Raw genomic sequence first — 17,116 nt, forward strand, 5'->3', positions numbered from 1 at the left:
TAATATACCTGTACAGAAGCCCTGAGAGGCTAGTGGGGAGAGAAAAACTATTATCTGTTTTCGAAGTCTGGTCTAAAGGCCTGTGTCCACATAGGTTCCCATTGAAAAGAGGGCGTATGTAATAAAGGCAGCGCAGCGAGAGAGAACGAGCTGCACCCAGCGGGGGTTTTTTTCTGAGCGCCACCTTTTTCTTCAGTAAAACCTAGAAAGTATTTCTGTTGTAATACTCATTTTGACCACAGGAGGCAGAAGGAATGAGAAGGAGATCCTGTATAACCTGCTTACACAATACATGCACCTTGGGTTTAATGTGCATAAAGGAATTACCGCCTTGCAGTTGTGTGCCTCCACCAACCAGTCATGCTGCAGCTGACATTCATTTCTGTCCAGAATTAAATCACTTCATCATTTCATCCCATTAGACATTTGTGTGAAATTAAATGGTTTCCATTCCTCAGATCTTTATCAGGCAACTTTATCGGATGAACGTTGGAGGACTGAAACATTGGAAATTCTTGTTTTCTATTAAATTGAGTCCACCATAATTCAACATTTTTATTTAGACCCTGCCTCCTGCATCTCTAGTTTAAACTCCACTATTTTTCCAACTCTATCCCCTCAGACTGTCAAACAAGCTTTCAGTTTTTCTCACTGAGCATTTTTTTTTCCCAGACAAAGCTTCTCCAGAGCCACAGACGATATTAAAAACTGCCAATCAGGACTGATTGCTCCCCACAGCCCTGAAATAATTGTACATCACTTTCTTGACTTGCTGGATAACGGCTACATTTCAGAATGTGAGAAACCACTTTCTACACGTTGCCTGGTATTAAAGATGATGTCACCTGAAAGGATTCTCACAGTTTCAGGAGAGAAAATCTTCATGTTAAAGACTAAATTGACTCCTATTGACTTTGGCCTCTAAAATAAGACTAAATCTAAGAGTCATTTAATACCTTTTTTGGGGGATTTTTTACATTTTATTCTCAGCCACCGAATCATGACTCGCTGGTTTCTGTGAGAGCGATGCTTCACGTTATGAATGCTCCAGAAAGGAAAATGGTTTTCAAAAAAGGAGAGCAGGCTTCTCACCCAGTCTCTTCATGTCACAGACACTCTGATGCTCAGCGTGTGATTGGACGTATCTGGCTGCTCTGTGTTTCTGGGCTGGCCGACTTGGTGTTTTATTGATTAGGCCTTTGGCAACTCGGGCAGATTTATACTCTTATTAGGGGCTCCTAATGCCTGATCAGAACAGATTAAAGGTCTGCGGCTGCCTGCAGCTACACTATCATTTAGATCCTTTCATTAGGATCAGATGGGTGTATCGGCATCATTAAACCAAGGACTAAGCACTGGAATTGTACAACAGGCAGAGAACTAATACTGCTCCTGAGCTCATTGGAAAAACGTTATGGACGTATGTAATATAAGATGATTAACAGAGCAGAACTGAATAGGTTTTAATTTCAAGCAAAAGCAGGACTATTTATTGTCCCTTTCCTAGCAGAGCCACAGTCACATCTTCTAAGAGAACCTAAATTAGATTTCTGACCACCAAGATCGATAAAAACCCCACTTTTGATTGATTACGGCATTTATATATATATATATATATATATATATATATATATATATATTATTTTATTTTTATTTATTTTTTTTAATCGATCATTCGCGGATCGATAATATCCTACTGTAGTAGTATTAACGTCCGTCTGTGGGTTTCTGACAAACCAATGTCTCATTCTTTTGCTACTCACAATATAAGGTCGCCAAATAAATTAAAAGAATGACTGCTGAGAATGAGGTCTTTTATTTATTTTATTTAACATTTAGATCTTAGATATCTTAGGGCCACACGAGGCAGCCTGAATGTTCATATAGTTCTGGAAATTGTAGCATAATTATAACACTGAATATGAACGGCTAGCATTTTGTTTGTTTTGGTCATGAGAGGTATAAACAAAGTATTATTTGGTCTTAATTGTAAAATATTTAACAGGTATATGTATTTCAACAACATGCATAAAAGGAAGTTGTGGTTTATAAAATAGGCATCCCTTTGAAATGGCTGATCATTTTTAAAACAAGTGGTTCTCCAGGAAAAAAAGGTTTGGGAAACCCCGTTTTATACCATACTTAAGTCTAATTATGATCAGTAGTTGTTAAACAGACTTCAACACCCGGGTGAACAGTAGAGTCCATTTAAACCTCTTCACTTGTACAGGACATGCCCAACGTGTCATCTCTGCCTTTTATCCAAGGATGAGATAGTGTTCATACTGCGACCCAGTGAGCCAAAGCACATCCAGAGATGATGTGATTGATTTTGAATTGATGCCCCCCCCCCCCTCCCTCCCTCCTACACCCCACCCCCACCAACTCCCACAGGAGCATGTCAAGCACAATGCAAACACAGCGTCATACACACAGAAACCCCCGATCACGCAGAGGCACATTATCAACTGCGGTTGCCTGGCAACCAAGCAGAGACGGTCACATACGCAACATGATGGTTAATTTGTATCCAGCTGTGTCAGCAACGGGAAGCCAAAACTGAAGAGCCATTTCTCTAGAAAAACTCTGATATCAGATACATGGCACCGTGTGAACAATACAAAATGGACATATTCCTTTAATTTCATTATCTGAACATCGCTTATTAAATATCTTGGGATGAATCAGAACACACTCGTGCTTTTAACACATGAAGAAGCCTCTTGTCTAGACCTCATAAAGCAACCACGATGCAAAGCTAAACGCTAAGCACTTAGGACCACTGCTGTTTGACGCAGAAGATGCATCCTGCATCCTGAAAGCAGCTGGCGTGTCTTTTTTACATGAAGATAGCAGAGTTCAAGTGCTCAAGTGCTCCGAGCAACATGCCTCTACGTGAACTCAGTCTTACATTTAACAAACGCCTTCTTTCATTTTCCACATGAGTAGGTATTGCAGGGTAACATTGGATCCGATCGCAGCTCCAAACAAGAGAAAAGGTAAAGGCAACACTGAACTGTTGAAGTGCTGGCCATGACTCGAAGCAGAAGAAGAAACGTTTTCACTTTTAAATTGAAAATTTTAAAAATTGTAGGGACATTCAGGCAAAAACAAAGCTAGCGTCCCATCAGGCTGCACCTTCAGAGGAAAAAGGGTATGGTTGCCATGGTACTTAGGTGCCTGTATGATAAAAAAAAATACTTGCCTTTCTGGTGGGATAATACAGCAAAAGAAAAAATGGTGTCCCATGTGGACAGAGACAAGTTGTGGTTAAATTATAGGCACTTTGGCACTAAAAACGAGGTAAATTATTGTCAACAAGGACACAGGAAACTTGACAAGCAGATCAATATTTCTAACCACAATGCTTTTGCAATATAAATGTAAATGCTTTTTACTCCAACTCACGGATGGTCATGTTAATGATAATGGATACCACCTTTAAAAGCCACACACACACAGACAGACACACACACACACACTGATTCCTGCCTCTTAGAGGACATACGGAAATAGAAAGAAAATGGACGTGTGCTGAAGCCAGAAGCAGGAGACACATTAAATGTGCAGTTAGAAGGATAGGAGAGGAAATAACTTAACGTTTGCATGGGGAGCTGTTGAAAAGCTCACTTGAAATTAACTCTTTCCTCTTCCAACTTAGCAATGTGTAGCCAAAACATGAATTAATATTCAAACTCTTGATTGCCATCAACTGTGAAAGTGGCAGTCCGTAACATTTTCATGTATTTAATTGTCTTTTAAGTGATCTATCAAAGAGTGAGTTAAAACAATGTTAAAAAAGTGCTTGTACTTGCTGCTTTGTCCAGGAATAGGTTCTCCATGTCTGTGGCGATCTTAGTGACCCTTTTTACGTCAGTCAGCAGCAGTTGGTCCGCCCAGGTGGAGGTACTCACGGAAGTATGCTGCGTTTCATTGTAATCGTACATCGGTAACTTCCAGCTGCTGAGTCAGGCTCCCTCTAGTCTAAAGTGTTTGACCAGGTACACTTTATTACTGCTGACTCACAATGGAGGATCAACAGGCAGAGAGAGAAAGAACTTCCAGTCCCAAGAAAAAGAAACAACAAACTAATGAAGTGAAGAAGGAAAGTCATCAAGAAGCAAAGTGACCGCCAACGAGGGAAGATGATGTCACAGAGGCTCACCTGCAGTTCCATCTACCACCAAAGTGGCCGCTAGAAGCAGCGCATCTCAAATTTTACGGACTGCCAATTTAAAAGCAGAAAAGGAACAACACACCACCTTCCAGGCAAAGCTACAGTGCTACATACATTTAAATCCAGCAGTAATCTCACAGACCCATTGACCTGCCTGCTACTCTGTCTGTCTGTCTTTCCTCCTTTCTGATAACAAGAACCACAAGCTATTACATGTCTCCAAACCCAGAGTGTGACAGCTTCCATGCCAGGCAACCACTCTTGTCCGAGCCCCACTAAATGCTGCTCAAGAAGAACTATAAAAGCATCCGTCACAGAACTCTGTGGTCCACTTAGCTAATACGTATTTTCTGAAACACGCATCAAATACAAAACTTTATATTTTATAATTGTCCTTTCCATTTGCCATGCAGCGATCAAGCGGTACAGCTGGGTAATATAGCATGTGGACACCCGAACATAACACCTAAATGTGATTGGTGATCATTCTAAAACCATCATCAAGTTCAACCACATCATACTGGAAGCTGTAAGGTACGTGTCCACACTGCAACAGCGTTGAGCTCAAGGACAGTACCGGGAAGGCCAAAGCAACAAATGCCTTGTGACTCTCTTTTTCACATCTTGTGTTACTTGTTGAATGACTTAAAAAGATGCTTGTAGGCAGATGCTCTAACGGGAAGGAGGTGATTCCACGACACACACACTCTCTCAAGGCGCTCACAGATGCACACAAAAGAAACCACTCTCTCACTTGCGACTTCCATTTCAAGCTGAGCGGGCGAGGGACTCACCCGGTGAGGACGACCACGAAGTCCATTACATTCCAGCCGTTGCGGAGGTAGGAGCCTTTGTGAAACGCAAAGCCCAGGGCGATGATCTTAATGGCAGCCTCGAAACAGAATATTCCAATAAAGTAGGGCTCTGTGTCGTCCTACAGAAAGACAGAGAGAGGATGAGGGTGACAGAGGAAGATCTTTTTGTTAAGAGATAAGAGAGTGGTTAATGAAGCGCCAAGTGAAAGGGGGGGGAGGGGGGGGGGTAAAAAGCTCCTTTCAATTCTTGTGGCAGCATGAACAGAAGTGCAAGAAGTGAAGCCCTCTTCTTTGGATGAAAAGAGAGTAAATACAGTGAAAACAAATATTCACACACACAGTGTGATCTTAAGGGCAATGGAGCCTCAAGCCTGCTCATTTAATACATACAAAACATTCAATACGAGAAAACAATTTTGATCTGATTTTCTGAACAAGGGTGGAAGAAGACGGTCCGAGGGCCAGCACAGAATTAGGGCGACCACACGGGTAAAAATGAGGCAGTTGGGCCAACCAGAACAAAGGGATACTTGGGCCATGGAATAATGGAATTGGGCGTTACCTTCCGTGGCCAGAGGGGGAGTTGTGCTGCTCAAGTGTGAAATGTGTGCAATTAAAAGCACAACATTACCCCAATAGGACAAAGACCTTCCTGTTTTGAAAGGGCACTTTGGCACTGAGAGCATATGCACAACACACATGACTGGACACGATTGATTTTGGCACTCGGCGTTCCTCCCTAAAAGTGTCAAACGCTCTACGGACTAATCATCTGCGCTCTGTAGCTATGTTAACCCTGGGCCTTGCTGGAAGTAAAGGGAGGTGGATCAGGCGCGTATGACATGACACTTTTTCCTTTGCCTCCATTAATATCTGCAAGTGCCTGGGGCGATGTGCAGGGCATGAGCAGAAGATATCACACGCCTACACTAACCTTGCTCCCCCTCCATTTTTCTCCTTCGCTCCCAGCATACTACAACCTGACAGTCAGTGTCCCCAACCCCCAGCATCACCCAGCCTCCAACATATACAATCATGTAAAAGCAGTGTGACAGGCCTGAGCACTAGAAGAAATGTGACCTTTTTTTCGATAGCGCTGGCTGACTACAGTGAACATCCAGAGATAACGAATGTAGGGGGTGTCGGGAAGGCTGTGGTGGTTAAATAATGACACTGTTGTCTTGAGAAACAGATAAACTGTTTGTGGCCAATAAGAAAAGCAGTAGGTGCTTGCAACAAGCACTTAATGCATCACACAGTATATCCATTTTAGCATGCTATACAAAGACAAGATTTATAAACAAAACAATTGAACGAGTTATGTAATGATAGGGCCGAGGGCTGCCTGGATAAATGTCTGTATTAGCAGTGTGTTAACATCTATTATACATACATTTAAAATACTCCTGAATTATAAATACACTTGCATAAAACGGCAGGAGAAATCCCCAAGGACCTCGGTGCTAAAGAACAGCAACTGATCTGAAACACTCGCTGAATACCTTCTATCATCGCCTCCACTTACAGCACGCCACCTACTCTGTTGACAGAGCTTCATAAATAATAGCTGATCCCTTGTTCTAATTAAAAGGCTTCTTGTTGCATTACATCCTCGAGGTGGAGGAGGCAGCGAGCGGAGGCTTGTTTTCTCCTTTCTGTAGCCGCTCTAATCGCTTTTCTCAGGCGCTGAATGCTACCTTTCTTTTGTCGTGGTTGTAACGTCATCGGCAGTGAATTTGCATCACGGCCTTTGGGTTTATGTGAAGAACCCGGAGCAGGTGGTTGAATATGAGATTCATTCGTTAGCTTCTTCGCACCAAGCTGTTGCTCTTTGTAACACTCTCCGGCTTGCTATTTAAAGACAAACTCCCTTGAGCTACAGCACCCTCAAGAGCAAAAACATAGCAAAGTGCTGAACCATGAAGCTACGTGCTTTTCAGTGTTTGTTTTCCCTGGTACAGAGGGTGAGATGCGTCCTGACCTCCCCGTGCAGCAGGCATCTGGGTTCTGATTCTGGTGTTTCTCTGCTGAAGGAACTGTGGCTAGCTGACTTACAGGAGACAAATACTGTTAACTGATTACTCTCCATGTGTGACTAGCTGTTTGCTGTTGAGAAGCCCTTTGTCTGCAGGAAGTGACCTCAGGCTATTGAAGCACTTACCAGGCGTTCTGACATGGGCGTCTTGTCGCTGGCGGGCAGATGCTGCTCCAGGGCCAAGACGATGCAGTTGGCGATAATTGTAGCTAGGATCATGTACTCAAATGGAGTGAGAGAGTTAAGGAGCAGTGGATACAGAGAGAAAGTTGCATTCATTTCATTTTACAGCTGAATCATCACATATATATTTTCTTATGGGATGTTTAACGACCTACGATTCAAACAGTATAATGTTTACCAGGAGTATGATTAACCACTCAATGTTGTTCCGTAGTCTAATAAAATAAGGGGCCCTGATCTTAGCAGACAGCTATATAAAATTGTACAGAAAAGCAAATTATCCTGCATGTTGCCGCATGAAAAACAGCAATGCACTCAAATGTGGACGCATTCTGTCCACTAAAGCATAAACCGTCCATCAGGCTCTGGTTGAAGGCTTTCTAGAAAGAAAGCATCCTATACATGCTCATGATCTTTCCAGATGGGTGACCATTCCGCAATCCATTTTCACTGGGTCATTGCCCGCGGGTCAGGGCCTATTGAGAGCCTATGAAACGAGAGGGAATAGGGAGCTTATGACCATTAGAGCCAAGATGTAGAATTATTACCCATAAGACAACCTGATTATGCAACCAGAACACTGTTTTCCTGGCGGTGAATTTTTAAAAAGGAATTGGGCATAATGGCTACTTTCATCGTTCCAGCTGCAATTTTCCGTTTCCTGAGGGGTTTTATTTTAATTTGTTTGGACCCGTGGAGTAGTAGGGAGGTTCAACGCATTCATGGCACAGATAAATTAAAGCTATTGTTATTCTATTACTGCTAATGCTCACCCACACCCACAGTGTAGATCCAGCTGTCTTCTTGTGTTAGTCACACAGGCTCTGCTTTTCCAGCCATTTCACTGCTAAAAAGATATTTTAATGAGTCGTTTATTCCTGTTCTTCGCGTTAAAATGTGGATATACTGATCACTTGAAATTAATTCACTCATTTTCAATCCAAATCTCCTGTTTAAGACTGCGTGAACTGCTTTCAAGCCTTTGTTATTTCACGGCAAAAAGCATGCAGGGACTGGATGTTTTTGGATAATCTACTGGTCGATAAGAAGACAGTATGAGCTGAATGATAGTCCATTTTAATGTACAACCGAGTCTCTATTTTGTTTCTCTTCATGAAAACTGAGAAATTATTTAACTTGTTGACTAAATTACATGTTATGTCATTGTGCTATTGTTAGATGGGATTTAAACGTACTTTTTATTATTTCCTGTCTCCAAAGACGAGAAACTGCCTCAGACAATAATGGAATTGGAATCATCTTTCCCTTATTTTTAAAGGTAAATGACTTGGAATCTGAACGGTGACCAGTGGACATTTTTTGCAGCGTTGAGAGTTGAGCGTGGGCGACTTCAGCACCATGGAGAGCTCCCAAGTAAGACGCCGAGGCGGAGCTGCAAGCCTGGACCAGAACACACCGCGCCTTCTCCTCACGATTACATGACTGGACACAATGAGGAGGTCAGTCAGTGTACGCAGCCACATCACTGACTAACCACTGCCCTTTTACGCACGCAGCTTTCCTTTTTTTCTCCCCCTTCTTTTTTTATTGACTTCTGGTTGCGTCGATCAATAACGATGTTTGATCGTCATCAACCGACGCCGGGATCGCCGTCCATGTCCGGCAGACAGTTTACAGCTGACATTTGGACAAAAGAACTTATCGGTCTATGCGGACGCCTAGAGGCTCTAAAGTGTGCTGGGGACAGAGACGCGACACAATAGGCGGGTGTGAAGTCTTTTCACTGCCCGCACCGCCTGAGAAAACATCTTTGTGTTGAACGCAGATAAGAAGCGGAGCGACAGGTGCAGGCGGCGTTGCGCGGAGAGCAATAAACACAATGTACTCTAGTTGCCGCTCCACACAGGGGAATAACTGCTGAAACTGAAAGCGCATATATAATATACATAAATCTATACATCAGTATCTAAACACTGGAGCTTGACAACAGGCCTGTGTGGTTGCCAGGCGAGGACAGAGAGGTTACAGATGCACCTGCTGGGTGCGTGGTGCGGGAGGCTCGTGCTCGGGAAGGATATGGCCACTCTGTTATTCGCTTTGCGTACTTCCTGATGAAATTGTCCTCGCGGAAGATGAAGAGGGAGCGGTTGACAGTGAGGCAGCTTTGTTTGACAGGGTTCGGGTTGTAAATGGCCATTGTCCGGGCTCTCTGGGCCATCGACTGCTTGTACACCCTCTGGCCACCCGGAGCGCCACCACCCCGGGCTCCCCCTCTCCCGGCGCCCGGTCCGCCTCTCCCTCCGCCGCCTGCGCCTCCTCCATAGCGGGTGGGCAGATCTTCTGCGAAGCGAGCCATCCTGGAAACGCACAGATCCAAAAGGGTAAATCCAAACTGGTGTCAGTGGAGATGGAGGGGAGACGCATCACAACAAACACACTTCATCCAAACCACAGCTCAGCGTTAGTGTGCACAGAAAGCGTTGCGTTTTTTTTGGGGAGAAAATTAAAAAACAAGCTGGCCTCATAGAAAACCATCTTCTCTCGATCCCTTCAATTCACTCATCTTCAGAGATATTTAAAAAAAAAGAGAAAAGTTTAAAGCAATAAAGCACTTCAGCTGGAAAATGCTTCACTTCGCCGAGGTTGTTGCATCTTCACAAGCCGCTCTCTCCGTGGAGAGGAAGAAAAGAACAAAAAAAAAAAATCACGCTGAAATCAAACCCGATCACCCCGTCTCTGTCCAAAACCCTGACAGCATCGTGTCAGCCTCCAAACACCAGTTGAAACGTGGAGGGCGTCCGTGGAAATAAGCAGGGCGTCAGAGAACACCGGGGCTCCTGCGTTTCCTTCCCCCAGCTGAACGCAACAATGAGACGAGCCAATCCAACGCGAGCGGTCGTCCCGTGATCCCCGTCTGATCGCTCGCTGTACGGGGGCTGACGGCTATATAGCAAGTCCTCGGTGGAATAAGGAAGAGCGCATGTGACCAGAACGGGCCTATCGGTGACTGGAGCGCACAGACGCGCTCACCAGTCTGTTGGCTGGTTCCAATATGAGAAACTGTAAAACTAATAGAGTTCACACATCGACGTCCAGCAATCTTTCTAGAAAGTGGTCACATTCATGTATCAGACACGTTTAAGACACTAATAGAGGGAGAGTCTTCACATTGTCTTAGTTTGTTCACATTTTTAGTTTTGGCAAAATTAGCTTTACCTCTTCATTGATTTGGATCCCACAGTGCATACTGCCTGTATATGTAAATATGTATAATATATTTAAATATAATACAAATAATACAAATCATAATAAACAATGTATTCCCTCCTTACAAACCAACATTTGATGAAGGTTACAAAATATTCAAAAGCCATAAAGCATTGTAATTAGACCAAATAAGGTTTTATGTTGTATATTGGCTACGCATGAATACATCAATGTTCCTTTGGTTTGCAAAATGTAACCAACAGATAAGTATTAGCCTTTCACGATTAACAGGGCAAAAATAAGTGTGATAATCTATCATCTTAAATAAAATGATCATGAATCATAAGGTCTCCCTGCATAAATAAAGGATAAATATATACCAACATTTTTTGTTTAAATCAGTGTACATTTTTCACTTTCCTACCATGACAGAGAGCTAGACAGCTTTTTCAAGTCCTGATATTTAAGATTATCCCGATAATGGAAATTCACCACACCAATTTATTGTGTTTTTTAATCCAGATCCGCGATTAAATCCAATATCTTCTGATCTCTACCCACAGACAAAGAAATGTACATATTTATCCTACATGGTGAAGGTTTTGGCCAGTTATACCTCGGAGACCTCTCCCAGTTAGACTTGACAGAAATAAACATGTTAAAGGGATAGTTCGGAATTTTGGACATAAGACCTATTTTCCAAGTGAGCCGGTGTTTTCGAGACGTCTGGAGACGTTTTTAAGAAATTTCATTCAGTTCTTCTAGTTGCTGAGTTCGCTTGTGCTATGGCTAGCGCAAGTCAATCGTTCCAGCTAGCATGGCATTAAAAACACTCATACCGACTCACCCGAGGCAAATCAATTGAAACACTAGACTGTCGATGTACATATCTGTGTTGATAGAATAATATTTGCAACAAAACTAACCTCGCATCGCATGAATCATCCATTTTTTGAGGGACTAGTTTCTCAGCAGCAGCGGAATTATACTTTGCTCCGTCGGACTCAAAACTCTAAGACGCGTTGCGGGGAATCCCGCCGGTAAATGGCACATGAACACCGCCGAATTGTCGGGGCTCGTGCTCTCAGACCTGCTAAAAGCCCTTGGAGCTCGGACCACGCAAATCCACACATGCAGACTCTCCGTCGGACTCAAAACTCTAAGACACGCCGCTTGCAATCCAGCCGGTAAATACCCAGCTGAACACCGCCGAACTGTTGGCACTTATGCCCCCAAGGCTGTCTGAAAAACCTTTGGACCTCACACAAACACCGGCCAGTCCACGGCCATGCGAAGCCACAATTACGCACCGCGAACCCGAACCTCTGCTCCGTCCGGAGAACCGTAAACACTTGGACGCGTTGCGGGGGATTCCCTCCTGGCACCACCAGGTCCCGGTTCTCAGCTCCAGCGGGGGCTATCTCGGTCTCCACAGACGCTCGTTCACGTTCTGCCCTTTGAGCATCCCTCTCGCGCAATTCTTCCTCTGTATATTCAGGCTCGTACAGGTACGGTTGGGTTTGGGTGGAAAAAAACTCCTCATCAGAGTCTTCAAAAGTTTCAGTATATTCTCCAAAAGTGTCCATTTCTGTGAGATTGAAGAAACTAGCACTGCAGGCTACTCTGCGTCTGTAGCAATGACAGCAGGTAAACAAACTATTATAGAACCGGTAACTTATAAGCGCTAGGTGATATCACTCCGCCGCTGCCATAACCTACTAGGAAGTATGACACGCTGCTGCTGAGACATAAATCCTTAAAAATGCAAGGTTGGTTTTATTTCAAACATTCTATCAACACACATGTACATCGTCGATAGTCGATAGCTAGAACGATTGACTTGCGCTAGCCATAGCATAAGCGAACTCTGCAACTAGAAGAACTGAATGAAAATTCTTGAAAACGTCTCAAAACACACCTGCTCACTTGGAAAATAGGTCTTATGTCCAAAATTCTGAACTGTCCCTTTAAGGATTTTAGAGGGGGCAAGTGCCGAGTCGATCCATTGTGCAAAATCCATTGTATTTATCCATGTTTTACAGCGGAGGTATCAGAGTCCCAAAACAAAAAGGCAAGGCGTCACATATTATATGGTGGACCTCAAAATCATGTTTATGAACTCATAAAAGTCATGAAGTCTCAGCGGTGATAAAACGTGATTTTTGGGTTGTTAAAAATGTCCGGGCTCTCCAGGACCCCAGACAGCACACTGGGGTCATTATTGACTACAGCAAGTCTTGTCTAACAGAAGCTCTGCACAAAGCAGTGCGTCTCTGAGAAACGCATAATTAGCACAGAAGGTTCTCAGGGGTTGTGTCTCTTCTGTAATTGACTTGGAGAAAGACACAAGACAAAAACACAGACCTTTATGAAACATGCGGCTGCTCTCCAGGCCTGGTGTCAGCAAAGTGCACTGAACTCGATCATCTGCTCTAAACAGGATTAAACGGGTAACTTAATTATTTGGAAATATTCACACATTATAACCTCTATGTATCTGTGAATGCTGATCATGTTTAAATAAACACATGCAACATATTTATTTCCTCAAATGATGCAGTGCAGGATTTAGCGACATCTAGGGGCGAGGTTGCAGAATGCAACCAACTGCAACTTCTCCTGTGTGCCCAGCATGGAGGAGAACGGCGCTGGCCAATACTAAAATGTGGAAGACTATCTACATCTAGAGACAGTTTTTGTCCGTTTCTGGGCTCCATGAAGAAGACCCGGGTCATAGGTCAATATAAACAGGTCATTCCAATGAAAACAACTTTTTTTCTTAAATTCAGGTGATTATACACTAAAGAAACCACCCTTGTTAATATTATATTCCATGTCTGCCAATCACCCCCCTTATGTTCTATGTGTTCCTCTAGATGACTTATTTTATTTATCTTATGCCCTCTGATTGAACAGTATCACAGTATGCGATGGTGTCCATAAACAGAGCAGCAAGGTGGCCATTGAACGCTCAATTTTAATTCTTAGTTTGTCTATTCCATTTTTGTTGTTGTATTTTAATTCACACCGCTGTGTGTGTGTGTGTGTGTGTGTGTGTGTGTGTGTGTGTGTGTGTGTGTGTGTGTGTGTGTGTGTGTTTTAAAGGACTATTCTATTTCTGCTCTATTTGTGTCTGTGTATTTTTCACAGGAAGGAAATAAACAAGCCATGTTTACGGCAGCTAAAAGGAATCACAGACCAATATAAATTTATGTAATGGCCCGTTGAGATGAACGTTAATTACCATTGGGAACATTTTGTGCGTGCCACTTACCGGAGATGATGGTCATGCTTTTCAAATTAGATTTAAGGAATTAAGATGTGACAACAAAACTTTTCACTTGGTTGCTTCCATTAGTATTAAAGGTTTCCATTTCGAGTCATCTTTGTGAGGCACAACCTGTTTGCATGTAGAGATTTACAACATGGTGTATTGGGCGGGATTATAGATAAACAATGAGTAGATCATAGGCTATCGTTCTACATTTCTTTTTTATTCCATCCATTGTCTACCGCTTATCCTGTATTCAGGGTCGCGGGGGCTGGAGCCGATCCCAGCTGTCATTGGGCGAAGGCAGGGTTCACCCTGGACAGGACGCCAGTCTATCACAGGGCCGACATGTAGAGACAGACAACCATTCACACTCACATTCACACCTACGGGCAATTTAGAGTCATCAATGAACCTATCCCCATCCTGCATGTCTTTGGACTGTGGGAGGAAGCCGGAGAACCCGGAGAGAACCCACGCTTACACGGGGAGAACATGCAAACTCCACACAGAAGGAACCCGGGGCCGACCCGGGAATCGAACCCGGGACCCTCTTGCTGTGAGGCGACAGTGCTACCCACTACACCACCGTGCAACCCTTCCTTTTTTATTCCATTCAATAACACGTGTTAAAAAAGTATGTGGACACACAAATATTACAACAGTACACAAAATGTACATGAAAGACCAACGGTGTCCACATACTTTTGACCAGAAAGTTTACTCAAACTTAAGTCTCTATTTGGGCTTATTACACATGATACCACATACTTTTATTCATGAAGAGCACGATATGTGTCCAACCTTTATGACTTCAGACTTATTGTATTGCTTTTGTTTGGCCTATGTTCAATCCAATTAAACAACTGCACAGCAGAGGAGACTAGTTGTTAACTTATTCACATCCAGAGGCCAATTATAAATGGATCCAGTCTTGTGATGCTTTCCTCTTATTAAAAAACTAATGTAGCTCTCTGTTAACATCTGCAGCTAAATCATCAACACATTTAATGCTCTTGATATGCCTGAGGAGCCATCTAGTGGTTCAACTAATGTACTGCACAAACAGTACAAACTAGGCTCATATGGGGCCAGGTATTGCTTCAGCACAGAAACACACTGCAAGGGGAGAGGAAGAAGAGGAGTTAACCAACTCTTCATGTTTGTCCACAGGGGGATTAACATTTCCGCGTGTTAATACGTCGTAAGGAGGTTTGTGCCCGACTCACCCTGGGGGCCACGGCGCGCCGTCCAGAGCATCGTGCTTCCTGACGATCTGACGCACACCGTCTCTCCTTCCCGCTCTGCTCAGCCCGTCCAGGTGCAACACTGCGTCATACTTCTGCATGTCGGCGTCAACGGTCCTCCATGACGACTCCTCCGGGTCTCCAGCGCCCGCGTCTGCCTCCTCGACAGACTCCGGCTCCTCCTCCACCCGCTGCGGGCCGGGGCGGCCCGGACTGGCAGGTGACAGAGCCCAGGTGTCCTCGTACTCCGCCCCGAGGGTGAGCATCCTCCAGGAGCCCAACGTGGCCGCCCGGACCGCTGGTGGGGCAAAGATAGCAGTAAAGCAGGCAGGAGGCACCGTGACATGTGTGATGGATTGTGGATGTCCAATTAAGCTACTGTTGTACTACAAAACAAAACAATTAGGCCTACTTCAATAAGTCCGTTCTCAAAACAAAGCAGTGCTAAATAAAAGTAGTTACGCTAACTCTGCGCCAAATACGGATAAACAGTGACAAACAGTCACATTACCTGCAGACAACACGTGTTAAGTGAGTTTTAATGTATTGAAATGCTATAATGGTTAGCTGCCATCACACCACCCTGTGACAGTTGGTGTTTGATACGCAAACAAATTTCAGTTAGGGGGGATTTCATATTCATAGGGGATAAGTCCAAGTATAATAGATTATATAGGCTATATATATATATATATATATATATATATATATATATATATATATATATATATATATATATATATATATAATCTTCTGGGTTTTTTTTCCCAGCAGCCATTTTTGACACGTCACTGCATGTAAAGACAGGTGTAGGTATAACGTGAGTTATTATGGCCCCATTCCATTTAAGTGCGTCAGGGCCCAAGTGTTGTGCATGCTGGTTCACTGGCTGTCCTGTCACACTAAATGGAATGGGGCCATAATTGATTAGATCAATTACACGTGTTTACCCTGCCCTTTTTACAGACTTGTTGACGTTGAAAAGCACAGGTGTAATTAATAAAAATAAAAAAAAATGTATGCTCGCTGCACTCATACGATCATGGTTTAGGCCTAGTGGGTCATTTGAATAATAGAGCTATCATTAATATTATAAGCAACACATGCTTTTCCTGCTATGACAAGTTAAATATCTCCTCTGAAAAAAGAAATATTTAAGTTTCTATAATCTCTTTTAGTAATCACAATTCCATCCCGGACTCCTCTTCCTGTGAAGCGACAGTGCTAACCACTGCACTTTGTTTTACTGCCAATTCCTCTCAAATAGATCATTTAGACCTGTCAAATAAGAGGCTATTCACAGACTTTTACTGATGTGTTATGACAGTGATGAGATGGAATTGGATTTTAAAAAAACAACTAAAAAGTAAATCTGTGATTTATAATATCCACCTCTATAACTCATGAATTCACATGAAAAAAATATTTAAAACAATATTTAAAAGACAGAGATTGTATTGCAGACATGCATTTTATTCTGCTTTACTACCCTGTTGATCACCTCGTCACCCCTGAGACGTAGCTTTCTGTCCCCTGAGGAGAGGCCATGACCGTCAGTTTGGGGGGACGGCCTTTACTCGGGTTACTGAAAGGCTAAAGAAACGCAAACAATGGTGGTAAAGAACCAGAATGAACGTACCATAAACCAACGTAGATTGTTTCTCTGCCCATCTGGAGTCGTTAGGAAGCTTTCTCTTCATAATTGCTCTCCGGGATTACTGAGAGAAATCCAGCTGACCAGTGGAATAAGGCTTCATGTGTGTCTGCCTGCAGGGACACCAAGACAAACAAGAAGAAAAAGTTTCTCCAACCTTGGAATGCGGAAAGGCTGCTTCCTGTCCTGCTACTTAAGAACCTCGTTATCAGACCAAACCTCTTCAATGATCAAGGAGAAATCTCTCCGAATCAATTATCGGCTCCGTGTTCGCTGTCCGCCCTTGGTAACCAGGAAGGGAGCAATCACTGGCCAGTTTATGAGCACTAAAAGGCCTGCAGATGTTACAGTTGCTCACTTCCTGCTGGAGTTTCTCTCACATTGGTGCCACAGGGGATATTAAGAATCCAAACCCACTGGGTGTTTGTTTCTACAACAGCTGATTGGATTCATGTTTTTACTAATTTCTTCCTTGACCGAGCTCAGTTTCAGAGACGGGTGTAAGTATATTTACTTAGGTACTGTGCTAAACAGCAATGCACTTCATCAGAGTAGTTCCAGGGATT

General features: G+C 43.3%; 1 protein-coding gene across 6 annotated transcripts in view; it reads right to left on the minus strand.

The window, feature by feature from the left end:
- The window catches only part of cacna1bb (calcium channel, voltage-dependent, N type, alpha 1B subunit, b), a 151,109-nt gene extending 134,054 nt beyond the window's left edge, over positions 1–17,055 (minus strand). For 3 of the 6 annotated variants that reach the window (XM_084035037.1, XM_084035036.1, XM_084035034.1), the window contains exons 1-5: positions 16,536–17,054; positions 14,879–15,194; positions 9,250–9,528; positions 7,154–7,259; positions 4,972–5,111 (exon numbers count right to left, since the gene is read on the minus strand). In XM_084035037.1, the coding sequence (XP_083891163.1) occupies positions 4,972–5,111; positions 7,154–7,259; positions 9,250–9,528; positions 14,879–15,194; positions 16,536–16,596 (902 nt within the window). In that variant the 5' untranslated portion in view covers positions 16,597–17,054. Of the gene's footprint in view, positions 1–4,971; positions 5,112–7,153; positions 7,260–9,249; positions 9,529–14,878; positions 15,195–16,535 lie in introns of all 6 variants that reach the window. The other 3 variants (XM_084035038.1, XM_084035035.1, XM_084035039.1) reach the window with 2 other exon arrangements.
- Positions 17,056–17,116: the final 61 nt, after the last annotated feature.

The sequence above is a fragment of the Eutrigla gurnardus genome (genome assembly GCF_963514095.1).
Source record: "Eutrigla gurnardus genome assembly, chromosome: 19".
Lineage (NCBI taxonomy): Eukaryota > Metazoa > Chordata > Actinopteri > Perciformes > Triglidae > Eutrigla > Eutrigla gurnardus.